At 42.9% G+C, this 13,478-nt stretch overlaps 1 protein-coding gene across 3 annotated transcripts in view; it reads left to right on the top strand.

The window, feature by feature from the left end:
• Positions 1-13,218, top strand: part of cdh12a (cadherin 12, type 2a (N-cadherin 2)) — a 61,888-nt gene extending 48,670 nt beyond the window's left edge. For 2 of the 3 annotated variants that reach the window (XM_058372743.1, XM_058372742.1), the window contains 4 exons: positions 5,843-5,964; positions 6,325-6,439; positions 10,481-10,732; positions 12,275-13,217. In XM_058372743.1, the coding sequence (XP_058228726.1) occupies positions 5,843-5,964; positions 6,325-6,439; positions 10,481-10,732; positions 12,275-12,786 (1,001 nt within the window). In that variant the 3' untranslated portion in view covers positions 12,787-13,217. Of the gene's footprint in view, positions 1-5,842; positions 5,965-6,324; positions 6,440-10,480; positions 10,733-12,274 lie in introns of all 3 variants that reach the window. The other variant, XM_058372744.1, reaches the window with a different exon arrangement.
• The last annotated feature ends 260 nt before the right edge of the window (positions 13,219-13,478 follow it).

Here is a 13,478-nt window from a genome sequence, read left to right as displayed (position 1 = left end):
CACTGAAGAGAGAAATGAAGTCTTTACTGAAGAGGGGGAAATCTTACAAAGGTCACATCACCATCTAGTGGGGGTTAACAGGAACTGCAGCCATGTTCCTCTGAGTCCAGCTGCTGTGCTTTAGTAATATTCTAGAAATCAAGCATTTAATTAAAAAATAATCATTTGCTGGAAAAAAAGAGAAATTGTTAAACCAAACATCAGTAACTAGAAATGGTAATTAATTAATAAAATGAATACACAAAAAATGAAAATAAATAAACAAACAAACAAATAAATGAATAAAATACACAAAAAAATTATGTAAAAACTAAAAAAGAAAGAAAAGATAAAAAGAAAAAGAAAAAAATAGACAACAAATATTATTTTGCATTAATTATATAATTATCAAAATGGTTTAAAATTCATTTAATTTAGTTTTGTATTTATTATTAATAATATTTAAACAGTGGACCCTGCCATTGTGTGGGACTAATGCAAGGATAAAAAAAGAATAATATTTAAAATAAAAATAATGATATTATACATAAACACTTCGTTAAAGTATTCAAAGTAAAAGTGCATCAGTGTTAAGCATTGTGTATCTGTCAGTATTGTGTGTCCCTCAGTGTTGTGTATCTGTCAGTATTGTGTGTCCCTCAGTGTTGTGTATCTGTCAGTATTGTGTGTCCCTCAGTGTTGTGTATCTGTCAGTATTGTGTGTCCCTCAGTGTTGTGTATCTGTCAGTATTGTGTGTCCCTCAGTGTTGTGTATCTGTCAGTATTGTGTGTCCCTCAGTGTTGTGTATCTGTCAGTATTGTGTGTCCCTCAGTGTTGTGTATGTGTCAGTATTGTGTGTCCCTCAGTGTTGTGTATCTGTCAGTATTGTGTGTCCCTCAGTGTTGTGTATGTGTCAGTATTGTGTGTCCCTCAGTGTTGTGTATCTGTCAGTATTGTGTGTCCCTCAGTGTTGTGTATGTGTCAGTATTGTGTGTCCCTCAGTGTTGTGTATGTGTCAGTATTGTGTGTCCCTCAGTGTTGTGTATCTGTCAGTATTGTGTGTCCCTCAGTGTTGTGTATGTGTCAGTATTGTGTGTCCCTCAGTATTGTGTATCTGTCAGTATTGTGTGTCCCTCAGTATTGTGTATCTGTCAGTATTGTGTGTCCCTCAGTGTTGTGTATCTGTCAGTATTGTGTGTCCCTCAGTGTTGTGTATCTGTCAGTATTGTGTGTCCCTCAGTGTTGTGTATCTGTCAGTATTGTGTGTCCCTCAGTGTTGTGTATGTGTCAGTATTGTGTGTCCCTCAGTGTTGTGTATGTGTCAGTATTGTGTGTCCCTCAGTGTTGTGTATCTGTCAGTATTGTGTGTCCCTCAGTGTTGTGTATGTGTCAGTATTGTGTGTCCCTCAGTATTGTGTATCTGTCAGTATTGTGTGTCCCTCAGTATTGTGTATCTGTCAGTATTGTGTGTCCCTCAGTGTTGTGTATCTGTCAGTATTGTGTGTCCCTCAGTGTTGTGTATCTGTCAGTATTGTGTGTCCCTCAGTGTTGTGTATCTGTCAGTATTGTGTGTCCCTCAGTGTTGTGTATCTGTCAGTAGTATGTGTCCCTCAGTGTTGTGTATCTGTCAGTATTGTGTGTCCCTCAGTGTTGTGTATCTGTCAGTAGTATGTGTCCCTCAGTGTTGTGTATCTGTCAGTATTGTGTGTCCCTCAGTGTTGTGTATCTGTCAGTATTGTGTGTCCCTCAGTGTTGTGTATGTGTCAGTATTGTGTGTCCCTCAGTGTTGTGTATCTGTCAGTATTGTGTGTCCCTCAGTGTTGTGTATGTGTCAGTATTGTGTGTCCCTCATTATTGTGTATCTGTCAGTATTGTGTGTCCCTCAGTGTTGTGTATGTGTCAGTATTGTGTGTCCCTCAGTGTTGTGTATCTGTCAGTATTGTGTGTCCCTCAGTGTTGTGTATCTGTCAGTATTGTGTGTCCCTCAGTGTTGTGTATCTGTCAGTATTGTGTGTCCCTCAGTGTTGTGTATCTGTCAGTATTGTGTGTCCCTCAGTGTTGTGTATCTGTCAGTATTGTGTGTCCCTCAGTGTTGTGTATCTGTCAGTATTGTGTGTCCCTCAGTGTTGTGTATATGTCAGTATTGTGTGTCCCTCAGTGTTGTGTATCTGTCAGTATTGTGTGTCCCTCAGTGTTGTGTATGTGTCAGTATTGTGTGTCCCTCAGTGTTGTGTATATGTCAGTATTGTGTGTCCCTCAGTGTTGTGTATCTGTCAGTATTGTGTGTCCCTCAGTGTTGTGTATGTGTCAATATTGTGTGTCCCTCAGTGTTGTGTATCTGTCAGTATTGTGTGTCCCTCAGTATTGTGTATCTGTCAGTATTGTGTGTCCCTCAGTGTTGTGTATCTGTCAGTATTGTGTGTCCCTCAGTGTTGTGTATCTGTCAGTAGTATGTGTCCCTCAGTGTTGTGTATCTGTCAGTATTTTGTGTCCCTCAGTGTTGTGTATCTGTCAGTAGTGTGTGTTCCTCAGTGTTGTGTATCTGTCAGTGGTGTGTGTCCCTCAGTATTGTGTATCTGTCAGTATTGTGTGTCCCTCATTGTTGTGTATCTGTCAGTGGTGTGTGTCCCTCAGTGTTGTGTATCTGTCAGTATTGTGTGTCCCTCACTGTTGTGTATCTGTCAGTATTGTGTGTCCCTCAGTGTTGTGTATCTGTCAGTATTGTGTGTCCCTCAGTGTTGTGTATCTGTCAGTATTGTGTGTCCCTCAGTGTTGTGTATCTGTCAGTATTGTGTGTCCCTCAGTGTTGTGTATCTGTCAGTATTGTGTGTCCCTCAGTGTTGTGTATCTGTCAGTATTGTGTGTCCCTCAGTGTTGTGTATCTGTCAGTATTGTGTGTCCCTCAGTGTTGTGTATCTGTCAGTATTGTGTGTCCCTCAGTGTTGTGTATCTGTCAGTATTGTGTGTCCCTCAGTGTTGTGTATGTGTCAGTAGTATGTGTCCCTCAGTGTTGTGTATCTGTCAGTAGTATGTGTCCCTCAGTGTTGTGTATCTGTCAGTATTGTGTGTCCCTCAGTGTTGTGTATGTGTCAGTAGTATGTGTCCCTCAGTGTTGTGTATCTGTCAGTATTTTGTGTCCCTCAGTGTTGTGTATCTGTCAGTATTGTGTGTCCCTCAGTGTTGTGTATCTGTCAGTAGTGTGTGTCCCTCAGTGTTGTGTATCTGTCAGTAGTGTGTGTCCCTCAGTATTGTGTATCTGTCAGTATTGTGTGTCCCTCAGTGTTGTGTATCTGTCAGTAGTATGTGTCCCTCAGTGTTGTGTATCTGTCAGTATTGTGTGTCCCTCAGTGTTGTGTATCTGTCAGTAGTATGTGTCCCTCAGTGTTGTGTATCTGTCAGTATTGTGTGTCCCTCAGTGTTGTGTATCTGTCAGTAGTATGTGTCCCTCAGTGTTGTGTATCTGTCAGTATTGTGTGTCCCTCAGTGTTGTGTATCTGTCAGTAGTATGTGTCCCTCAGTGTTGTGTATCTGTCAGTATTGTGTGTCCCTCAGTGTTGTGTATCTGTCAGTAGTATGTGTCCCTCAGTGTTGTGTATCTGTCAGTATTTTGTGTCCCTCAGTGTTGTGTATCTGTCAGTAGTATGTGTCCCTCAGTGTTGTGTATCTGTCAGTATTTTGTGTCCCTCAGTGTTGTGTATCCATCAGCAATGGCATTCTGTCTTCTTGTGTATTAGTCATTGTTGTGTATCCATCAGCATTGTGTTTGTGTCAGAGTTGTGTATGTCAGAGTTGTGTGTCAGAGTTGTGTATCAGTGTGTGTGTCAGAGTTGTGTATCAGTGTGTATATGTCAGAGTTGTGTATCAGTGTGTGTGTCAGAGTTGTGTATCAGTGTGTGTATGTCAGAGTTGTGTATCAGTGTGTATGTCAGAGTTGTGTATCAGTGTGTGTATGTCAGAGTTGTGTATCAGTGTGTGTATGTCAGAGTTGTGTATCAGCGTGTGTGTCAGAGTTGTGTATCAGTGTGTGTATGTCAGAGTTGTGTATCAGTGTGTGTGTCAGAGTTGTGTATCAGTGTGTGTATGTCAGAGTTGTGTATCAGTGTGTGTGTCAGAGTTGTGTATCAGTGTGTGTATGTCAGAGTTGTGTATCAGTGTGTGTGTCAGAGTTGTGTATCAGTGTGTGTATGTCAGAGTTGTGTATCAGTGTGTGTATGTCAGAGTTGTGTATCAGTGTGTGTGTCAGAGTTGTGTATCAGTGTGTGTATGTCAGAGTTGTGTATCAGTGTGTGTGTCAGAGTTGTGTATCAGTGTGTGTGTCAGAGTTGTGTATCAGTGTTTTTATGTCAGAGTTGTGTATCAGTGTGTGTATGTCAGAGTTGTGTATCAGTGTGTGTGTCAGAGTTGTGTATCAGTGTGTGTATGTCAGAGTTGTGTATCAGTGTGTATATGTCAGAGTTGTGTGTCAGAGTTGTGTATCAGTGTGTATATGTCAGAGTTGTGTGTCAGAGTTGTGTATCAGTGTGTGTATGTCAGAGTTGTGTATCAGTGTGTGTGTCAGAGTTGTGTATCAGTGTGTGTGTCAGAGTTGTGTATCAGTGTGTGTGTCAGAGTTGTGTATCAGTGTGTATGTCAGAGTTGTGTATCAGTGTGTGTATGTCAGAGTTGTGTATCAGTGTGTGTGTCAGAGTTGTGTATCTGTGTGTGTGTCAGAGTTGTGTATCAGTGTGTGTGTCAGAGTTGTGTATCAGCGTGTGTGTCAGAGTTGTGTATCAGCGTGTGTGTCAGAGTTGTGTATCAGTGTGTGTGTCAGAGTTGTGTATCAGTGTGTGTGTCAGAGTTGTGTATCAGTGTGTGTATGTCAGAGTTGTGTATCAGTGTGTGTATGTCAGAGTTGTGTATCAGTGTGTGTGTCAGAGTTGTGTATCAGTGTGTGTGTCAGAGTTGTGTATCAGTGTGTGTGTCAGAGTTGTGTATCAGTGTGTATGTCAGAGTTGTGTATCAGTGTGTGTATGTCAGAGTTGTGTATCAGTGTGTGTGTCAGAGTTGTGTATCAGTGTGTGTGTCAGAGTTGTGTATCAGTGTGTGTGTCAGAGTTGTGTATCAGTGTGTGTATGTCAGAGTTGTGTATCAGTGTGTGTGTCAGAGTTGTGTATCAGTGTGTGTGTCAGAGTTGTGTATCAGTGTGTGTATGTCAGAGTTGTGTATCAGTGTGTGTGTCAGAGTTGTGTATCAGTGTGTGTGTCAGAGTTGTGTATCAGTGTGTGTGTCAGAGTTGTGTATCAGTGTGTGTATGTCAGAGTTGTGTATCAGTGTGTGTGTCAGAGTTGTGTATCAGTGTGTGTATGTCAGAGTTGTGTATCAGTGTGTGTGTCAGAGTTGTGTATCAGTGTGTGTGTCAGAGTTGTGTATCAGTGTGTGTGTCAGAGTTGTGTATCAGTGTGTATGTCAGAGTTGTGTATCAGTGTGTGTGTCAGAGTTGTGTATCAGTGTGTGTGTCAGTTGTGTATCAGTGTGTGTGTCAGAGTTGTGTATCAGTGTGTGTGTCAGAGTTGTGTATCAGTGTGTGTGTCAGAGTTGTGTATCAGTGTGTGTGTCAGAGTTGTGTATCAGTGTGTGTCAGAGTTGTGTATCAGTGTGTGTGTCAGAGTTGTGTATCAGTGTGTGTGTCAGAGTTGTGTATCAGTGTGTGTGTCAGAGTTGTGTATCAGTGTGTGTATGTCAGAGTTGTGTATCAGTGTGTATGTCAGAGTTGTGTATCAGTGTGTGTGTCAGAGTTGTGTATCAGTGTGTGTGTCAGAGTTGTGTATCAGTGTGTGTGTCAGAGTTGTGTATCAGTGTGCACGTCCTGCTTTGATCTTTCAGACAATCCGCAGCTGTTCACTCGAGTCAGTGTCTCAATCACAGTGCTGGATGTCAACGAGTTTCCTCCAGAACTTTCTTCTCCATATGAAGCATTTGTTTGTGAGGATGCAAAAGTAGGCCAGGTAAGTGTGTGTGTGCGTGTGTGTGTGCGTGTGTGTGTGTGTGTGTGTGTGTGTGTGTGTGCGTGTGTGTGTGTGTGTGTGTGTGTCTAAGCAGCTCACACAGCAAAGCATTTTCTCAGAAATCTGATTTGTTGTACTGTATGAAACTTGGGGTTGTAATATCAGAGCTGCACTAACACACCGATTAAATCTCGCTCGGAAAATCCCTTCTGGATTCTGATTGGTCAGGAGGAAGCGGTTGATTGATTTTCTGTTACTGCAGTTCTGACCGTTGATCAAGTTTATATTAATGCACTGGTTCTAATAGGTTATTGTTTCTATAGCAACAGCTGAATCACAGCAGTAATTCTTGGTATCTAGGTGATCCAGATCCTCAGTGCTACAGACAGAGACATGCCCAATCTCGGACACAGGTTCTTCTTCAAATCTCCAAGAGATATCCGCAACAAGAACTTCACCATCCGAGATTATGGAAGTAAGTGTCGCTAGTAGCTGAGACTCACTGCTATTCGCTAATAAACAAATTGTTTAAATGTCATCATCATTGTTCATCTTCCTTACCATCATCACCACCATCATCATCAACATCATCATCATCTTCATCATCACCGTCATCACCATCACCACCATCATCATCGTCATCATCACCATCACCATCATCACATTCATCACCACCATTATTATCACCATCATCACCACCATCATCATCATCATCATCATCACAATCATCATCATCATCATCCCCATCATCATCATCATCATCATCATCATCCCCATCACCATCATCACCACCATCATCATCATCATCATCACAATCATCACCATCATCATCATCATCCCCATCATCATCATCATCATCATCCCCATCATAATCATTGCTGTCTTGCTATCTGGTTGGAAAAAAAGACATGGAAGGACAGAAAAGACCTGCTTTTGCTTTGTCAGATGTTAGACAGTCATGTATGAAGAACATCCAAGTCAGTGTCCTTTACTCTGCTGGACTGGAAGCTCTCAGACACATATGGAAGCCTAAGATGAATGATGAGTTGTCACTTAACAAGGACTAAAATAAATCAAATTCATGAGCCTCAGTTTACTTCATCAGTCACTTTATCTTAGCACTAGTATCCTTAAGGGTTCTTCAGTATGTCTCTCTAGCAGAGCTGCCAAAATCCTGTTTTACAGCTGGTTCCAAGTCTTCAAAAATGTGTTAAACATTCTAAAGAACTTGCTCAGACTCCTTCAGGTGGATCACTAAACATAGGAAAGTGAAGAACTATCCAAAGAACTTTTCATCAAGAGCATATCTATGCAGACATTTCCATTAGAAGGAGCTCTAAGCCTGGGAAAGGCTATTTTTATCACTGTGGACCAGTACATGACAGGTTCTTCATCACAGGAGTCCTCAAGATCCATCTGATCAGCTCTCTTAATTATTAAGCTTGTTATGAGTTAAGTCACATGTGCAGAGTCAGGAGAACTTTGCAGAAGTCCTGAGTGCTGGGGATAAGAGCTGTACTTCAAACCTAAAGAGATGGTCTGGTTTACGCTTAATGACTTGTCAGCCCTGTACTGATGATACTGGATGCATCCAGCTGGACTATGTGTCTCCAACATATCTGTCTGTGCTAGCTGTATCTCACAGTGATTCTTCATGATGATAATAATAAAAGAAATCTGTAGTTTTCTGCCAGTGAGGATCAGCAGATGATTCAAGTGGACAGGACAACTCATTTCCAAGCGAGCAAGTGGCCACAAGGCCTCTCCTACTCCTCCTGCCCTGTCAAGTGCAATCTGCTGCTCACCCAGCCACAAAAAACCCTCAATGACAGGGTCAGGGGACCTTACGGTTAATAGCCGGCATGTCTGCACACATTCACACAGACTTGAGTACACCACCTCTGCTGACCAGACCCTCAACCAGGGACTTCTAGTCTTCTCTGCTTGTGAGAAAGGTTTACCACGGTGCTCTAAAGCATTAGCACTATTTTTTGCTTAAATGTTTTGGTAAACATGGAAAGAAATTCCTCATATATTATTCGACAGCCTTGAATGACTGAGTTAGAGTCTGATTCAACAATGTGTAGCTACGTTGGAGGAAATCGGTCATCAGTTTCCTCAGCTTTCAAATTGCATCTTACTTCCAAGATTCTGATCCAATTAGTGCAGATTTCCTCACAGAAAGACAGAAGCCAGATTCCCAGCATGGCCGCTACACACTTATCAACTTGCTCTTAGTCTCATTAAATGTTTTCTAAGAGTCTCTTAATTTTATGCAGATTTATTCAGTTTTACCCGAGTGCTCCAAGAACATCTGATTATAAGCCATGTTTTTTTTCTGCCAGAACTACCAACTCGACTCCTCCATGTCTGATTCTGGTCCAATCTGTAGTAGATCCCCAGTGAAAATTTCTTTACATGTCTAAAGAGACTAAACCCATCATTCAACAAAATCTTCAGGATTGTCATTTTATCTCATTTTATCTTCTCTGAGTGCTAGTCCTCGCAGCAGGTCAGAAAGCTGGTAAAGCTCATAATCATTTTACCTCCAAACTCTGTCACTGGATCCTTTTTGATGCTACGTTTGATGAGTCCAGCATGTGGCTTGCCGAGCTGTAATTCTTCATTGCATCACTTGCAATCAATAACCATCTTTTTCACTGGGGAGCTTTAGTGCTAGAACTCTGATCAGGATCTGAACTGATAGCCTTATATCTCATGGTGCATTTTCATTTATAGCAAGTGTAACATGGGGCAAGAGGAAAAGACTGAAATGTGATCTGATAAATTAGTAAAACATTCCACTGAAAACTGTTCATCCAATCATAAAAAAAAAAATCCAAAGTGCCACATCTGTAGTCAGGGATCAAATTCCAAATCTTAACAATGCCACATCACTGCCCTGTGTGTACAAGACCCAAACAAGGGTCCACCTTGCCATATCTGTGGTCAGGGGTCCAGACTCGAACCAGGGGTCCAAATCCCAATCAGAGGTCCAAACCCCATCCTGTAGTCTAAATCCCAACTAGAGTCCAAATTCCAACTGGAGTCAAAATCCCAAACATGGGTCCAAATATTAACTGGAGTCCAAATCCTAATTATGGGACAAAATCCCAATTCTTGGGATTCTTCCTAATCCCAACTGGGGGTCCAAATCTCAACAGTGGTCCAAATCCCAACCACAGGTCCAAATCTCAACTGGGGTCCAAATCCTAACCATGGGTCAAAATCCCAACCAGGAGTCCAAATCCCAATCTGGGGTTACAAATCCCAACCATGGGTCAAAATCCCAACTGGGGGTCCATATCCCAACTGGGGGTCCAAATCCCAACTAGGGGTCAAATTTCAACCATGGGTCAAAATCCCAATCGGAGGTCCAAGTTCCAATCAGTGGTCCAAATCCCAACTGGGGGTCCAAATCCCAACTGGGGTGCAAATCTTAACCAGGGGTCCAAATACCAACTAGAAATCCAAATCCCAACCGGGGGTTCAAATCCCAACCAGGGGTCCAAATCCCAACCATGGATCAAATCCCAACTGGGGTCCAAATCCCAACCAGGGGTCCAAATCCCAACCATGGGTCCAAATCCCAACCATGGGTCAAATCCCAACTGGGGTCCAAATCCCAACCAGGGGTCCAAATCCCAACCATGGGTCAAATCCCAACTGGGGTCCAAATCCCAACTGGGGTCCAAATACCAACTACAAATCCAAATCCCAACCGGGGGTTCAAATCCCAACCAGGGACCCAAATCTAAACTGGGGTCCAAATTCCAATTAGGGGTACAAATCTCAACAAGGTCACATCTAGAGCTGGGGGTCTAACTCTCAGTCACAGACCAAATCCCACTGATGTCTCCAAAAGATTAAAACTGGTCTAAAATTACTGTGAGGGATAATATTAAACCTTTCCCTGTCAATCTAGTTGACCAGTCAGGTCTTGCAGAAGTGCCCCAACCCATTTAGGTGTGTAGTTGTCATGGAACATGAAAGGGTGAAACTTAGCAGTTAATTAATTTGGGATGAGATGGAGTAATATAGTTTTATTTTATGCACACATTATCCCGGTCTGGTGGTGGTAGACCCAGAACCTGTCCTGGGAACTAGTCAGTGAACAAGTCAGGGCTGACTTAGTGCAGCTCATCTATCTACCTATCTACCACATGTAGACGTGAAATCAAGCAAAAGCAAAAACCTAGCTTAGGATCAAACTAGAGGTCAAAGGTCAAAATGGAAAAAATGAACGTAAACAACCAAGGAGCTAGATAACTTCAACTTTTAACCTTAACTCAGCATGGGCTTTATTTAAAAAAAATAGATTTTTCTTACAGCAAATGTGCTCAGGGTCATTTCTAGCCCTAAACACAACAGGCATTTTGGGCTTTTTCAAGAGCAACCTTTTATAAACTGGTTATTTTAAAAATAAATGTCAGAATTGATTGGTTTAAAAGGACTGAACATTACTGAGCAGTGAAGAGACCACGCAGTATGTGACTGTGTGTGTGTGTGTTTTCAGACAACACGGCCGGGCTTCTGAACAGGCGTGCAGGGTTTCGGCGGATGGAGAAGAGTGTGTATGAGGTGCCGGTAGTGGTGGAGGACAGCGGGTTCCCCATCCTGAGCAGCACAGGGACGCTGAGCGTACGAGTCTGTGCTTGCGATGTCTCCGGCTCCGTCATAAGCTGCAGCACCAAAGCTTTTCTTCTACCTCTGGGTCTCAGCCCTGGAGCTCTGCTGGCCATCCTGCTGTGTGTGATCATTCTGCTGGGTAAGACACACACACACACACACACACACACATACACACATACGTGATGGTGTGACAGATTTATAATGACGTCTTGCACAAATCTTCAGTGTTCTTGTCTTTATCATTCCTGAGTCACACAGGACACTTATAATGATTTAGAAAGAAAGATTATTTGGCATGTTTTGTTATTATTTATGATGATGTTGTTTAGCAGTAAAGGAGGTGTGGCCTCTGTGTCTGCTACTAATTATTAAGCTCAGACTCAATAAAGGACTGTGTGTCTGCTAGTAATAATTAAATTAAGCCTCACTGATGAAGGCGTGGCCTCTGTGTCTGCTAGTAATAATTAAGCTCAGACTCAATAACAGAGGTGTGGCCTCTGTGTCTGCTAGTGATTATTAAGCTCAGTCTCAGTAAAGGAGGCGTGGCCTCTGTGTCTGCTAGTAATTATTAAGCTCAGTCTTAATAAAGGACTATGTGTAATAATTAAATTAAGCCTCACTGAAGGGGGCGTGGCCTCCGTGTCTGTCAATCCCAGTGAATGGGGTGTGGCCATTTCAGTCAGTTCCAATAAGGGAGAGGTGACAGAACAGTGTTTTGTCAGTCCTAGTAAAGTAGGCGTGGCCAGTCCTAATAATTGAAGGGTGGCCTCAGTAAAGTAGGCGTGGCCAGGCATGCTTTAAACTTTAAGACCCAGTGTGACAACAGAGATCAAAACACACCCCACATCCGAGCATGAGCATGGTAAGGACAGTTATTCTTTGGCCACTAGGGGGCAGTGCAGTAAAATAAACCCGGAAAGAACCAGGAAGGAAAACACAAATGGCTTCTTAATTACAGTCTCAGGTTTATGTAGGCAATTTTTCACGCTGCTTCTCTGCAGAATGAGTCCTCACATCTGATTCATGGCCTTGTTAAAGCCTCACGCTTCCTCTTTTCTCTCTCTGTCATTCTGTCAACATCCTGCTGTCGCCATTTCTTTCTCTTTCTGTCTTTGCCCCATCTCTCTCTCTCTCTCACTCACTCACCCATTCTCTCTTTCGATCACTCTCTCTATCTTCCCACAATGTTCTCTCCTTTTCTCTTTTTATCTCTCAGCCTTTAAACTCCCCCATCTCTCTCTCTGTCTGTCTGTCTGTCTGTCTCTCTCTCTCTCTCTCTCTCTCTCCCCCACTATTACCATGCTCTTTCTGTTTATCTCTCTTGTCCTTTCTCTCTTTGTCTGTCCTTCTCTCTCTCTCCGTCTTTGTGTTCTGTCCTTTGTCCTCACTGTAAGAGATGGAAGCTGAGTCTATGTGTCACTCAGGGAAGCACGACAGCACATCAACACAGTGAGGAAACAGGAAGTCAGCAAATAACACACACACACACACACACAACCTCTCAGGGTCACTCTTTTCGGCGCCGACGCATACAGAAACTGCTGCGTTCACACGTTCATGTTTCTGCATTTGTCATTTTTAGTACAGAATGAATTCACGTGATATTACTTGCATAATTTTGTGTGTGTGTGTGTGTTAGCAGTTAGCAGCACCTCACGCTCTGTGTTATCTCTCACAGCGATCGTGGTGCTGTCCGTGTCTCTGAAGCGCCACAGGAAGAAAGACGCTCTGATGTCATCCAGAGAGGATGCGAGGGACAACGTGATCCGCTACGACGACGAGGGCGGCGGCGAGGAAGACACGCAAGCCTTCGACATCGGGACTTTACGCCACCCGGAGGCCATCGAGGACACGTCTGTCCAGCGTTACGACCCGAGGGAGGACGAGGACGGTGAGGACGTTCATGTGTACCTCCAACAGCGCTTACAGGAGAACCACAGAGACGCCACAGAACCACCGTACGACTCTCTGGCCACGTTCGCCTATGAAGGCGAAGGCTCCGTGGCCGAGTCTCTGAGCTCCATCGAATCGCAATGTCACGATTCCGATATTAACACCGATTTGACGTCAATCGGAGACCTGGGGCCGCGTTTTAACACCCTGACTCTGATCCTCATCGGAAGAAAAAGCGACGAGACCGAAGCGCGTCTCCCGCATGCTGAGGGATCAGAACTGAGACGAGACGACTGATGACACTTTATTTTCAGAAAAGAGCTGTGTGAAAGTGAATGCCTGGAAAGGTATTATTTCAGGCATAACACTTCGACAGAGACAGTAGGAGAGGCGTGCGTGTTTTTTTTCTTTCTTTTCTTTCGTTCACACGCCTCTCTTCAACCCATTTTCAACTCATTTCAGTTGAAAGTTGCAAATCCTTCCAACTGCGTTTTCACTTCAGCTCCATGTTTGCACTTGTCAGAAACTGAGTTTTCGGGAAAAAAAAAATCCTTTTGGGGGATTTTGAAGCGCCCCTTTGATATGAAAAAAGTGCCTCAAAAAAATTTATTTTCTTTTTCTCGCTTGGTTCACACACACTCATTCTTCGATGCTAAGCAACTTCGCTCTGTAGCTTGGGTTTCTCATTTGTTATGGAAAAAAAATATGGATGAATAAATAAAGAAATAAAGATCAAAGGCCTCGTTTTGCTCCTTTAAATCACTGACGTCGTGTTCAGAATTGATTTTCTGTGATTCATTGCACAGTAAACACTTGGTATTGCGCTAGCATAAGAGTGTCTACATTTCTAACCTACACAATTAAGTAAGTAGTGTATGTAAGGTGTATGTGTGCCGCTGTGCAAATCTTAGTACGCTAAGAACGCAAGCATTCTTACCTGGGCTGATATGCTAATATGTTCCCATGCTAGCATGCACACGAGCATATGA

Source organism: Hemibagrus wyckioides, linkage group LG20, assembly GCF_019097595.1.
Source record: "Hemibagrus wyckioides isolate EC202008001 linkage group LG20, SWU_Hwy_1.0, whole genome shotgun sequence".
Taxonomy (NCBI): domain Eukaryota; kingdom Metazoa; phylum Chordata; class Actinopteri; order Siluriformes; family Bagridae; genus Hemibagrus; species Hemibagrus wyckioides.
The sequence above is the reverse complement of the archived record's forward strand: the minus strand, read 5'-3'. Positions and strand labels throughout refer to the sequence as shown.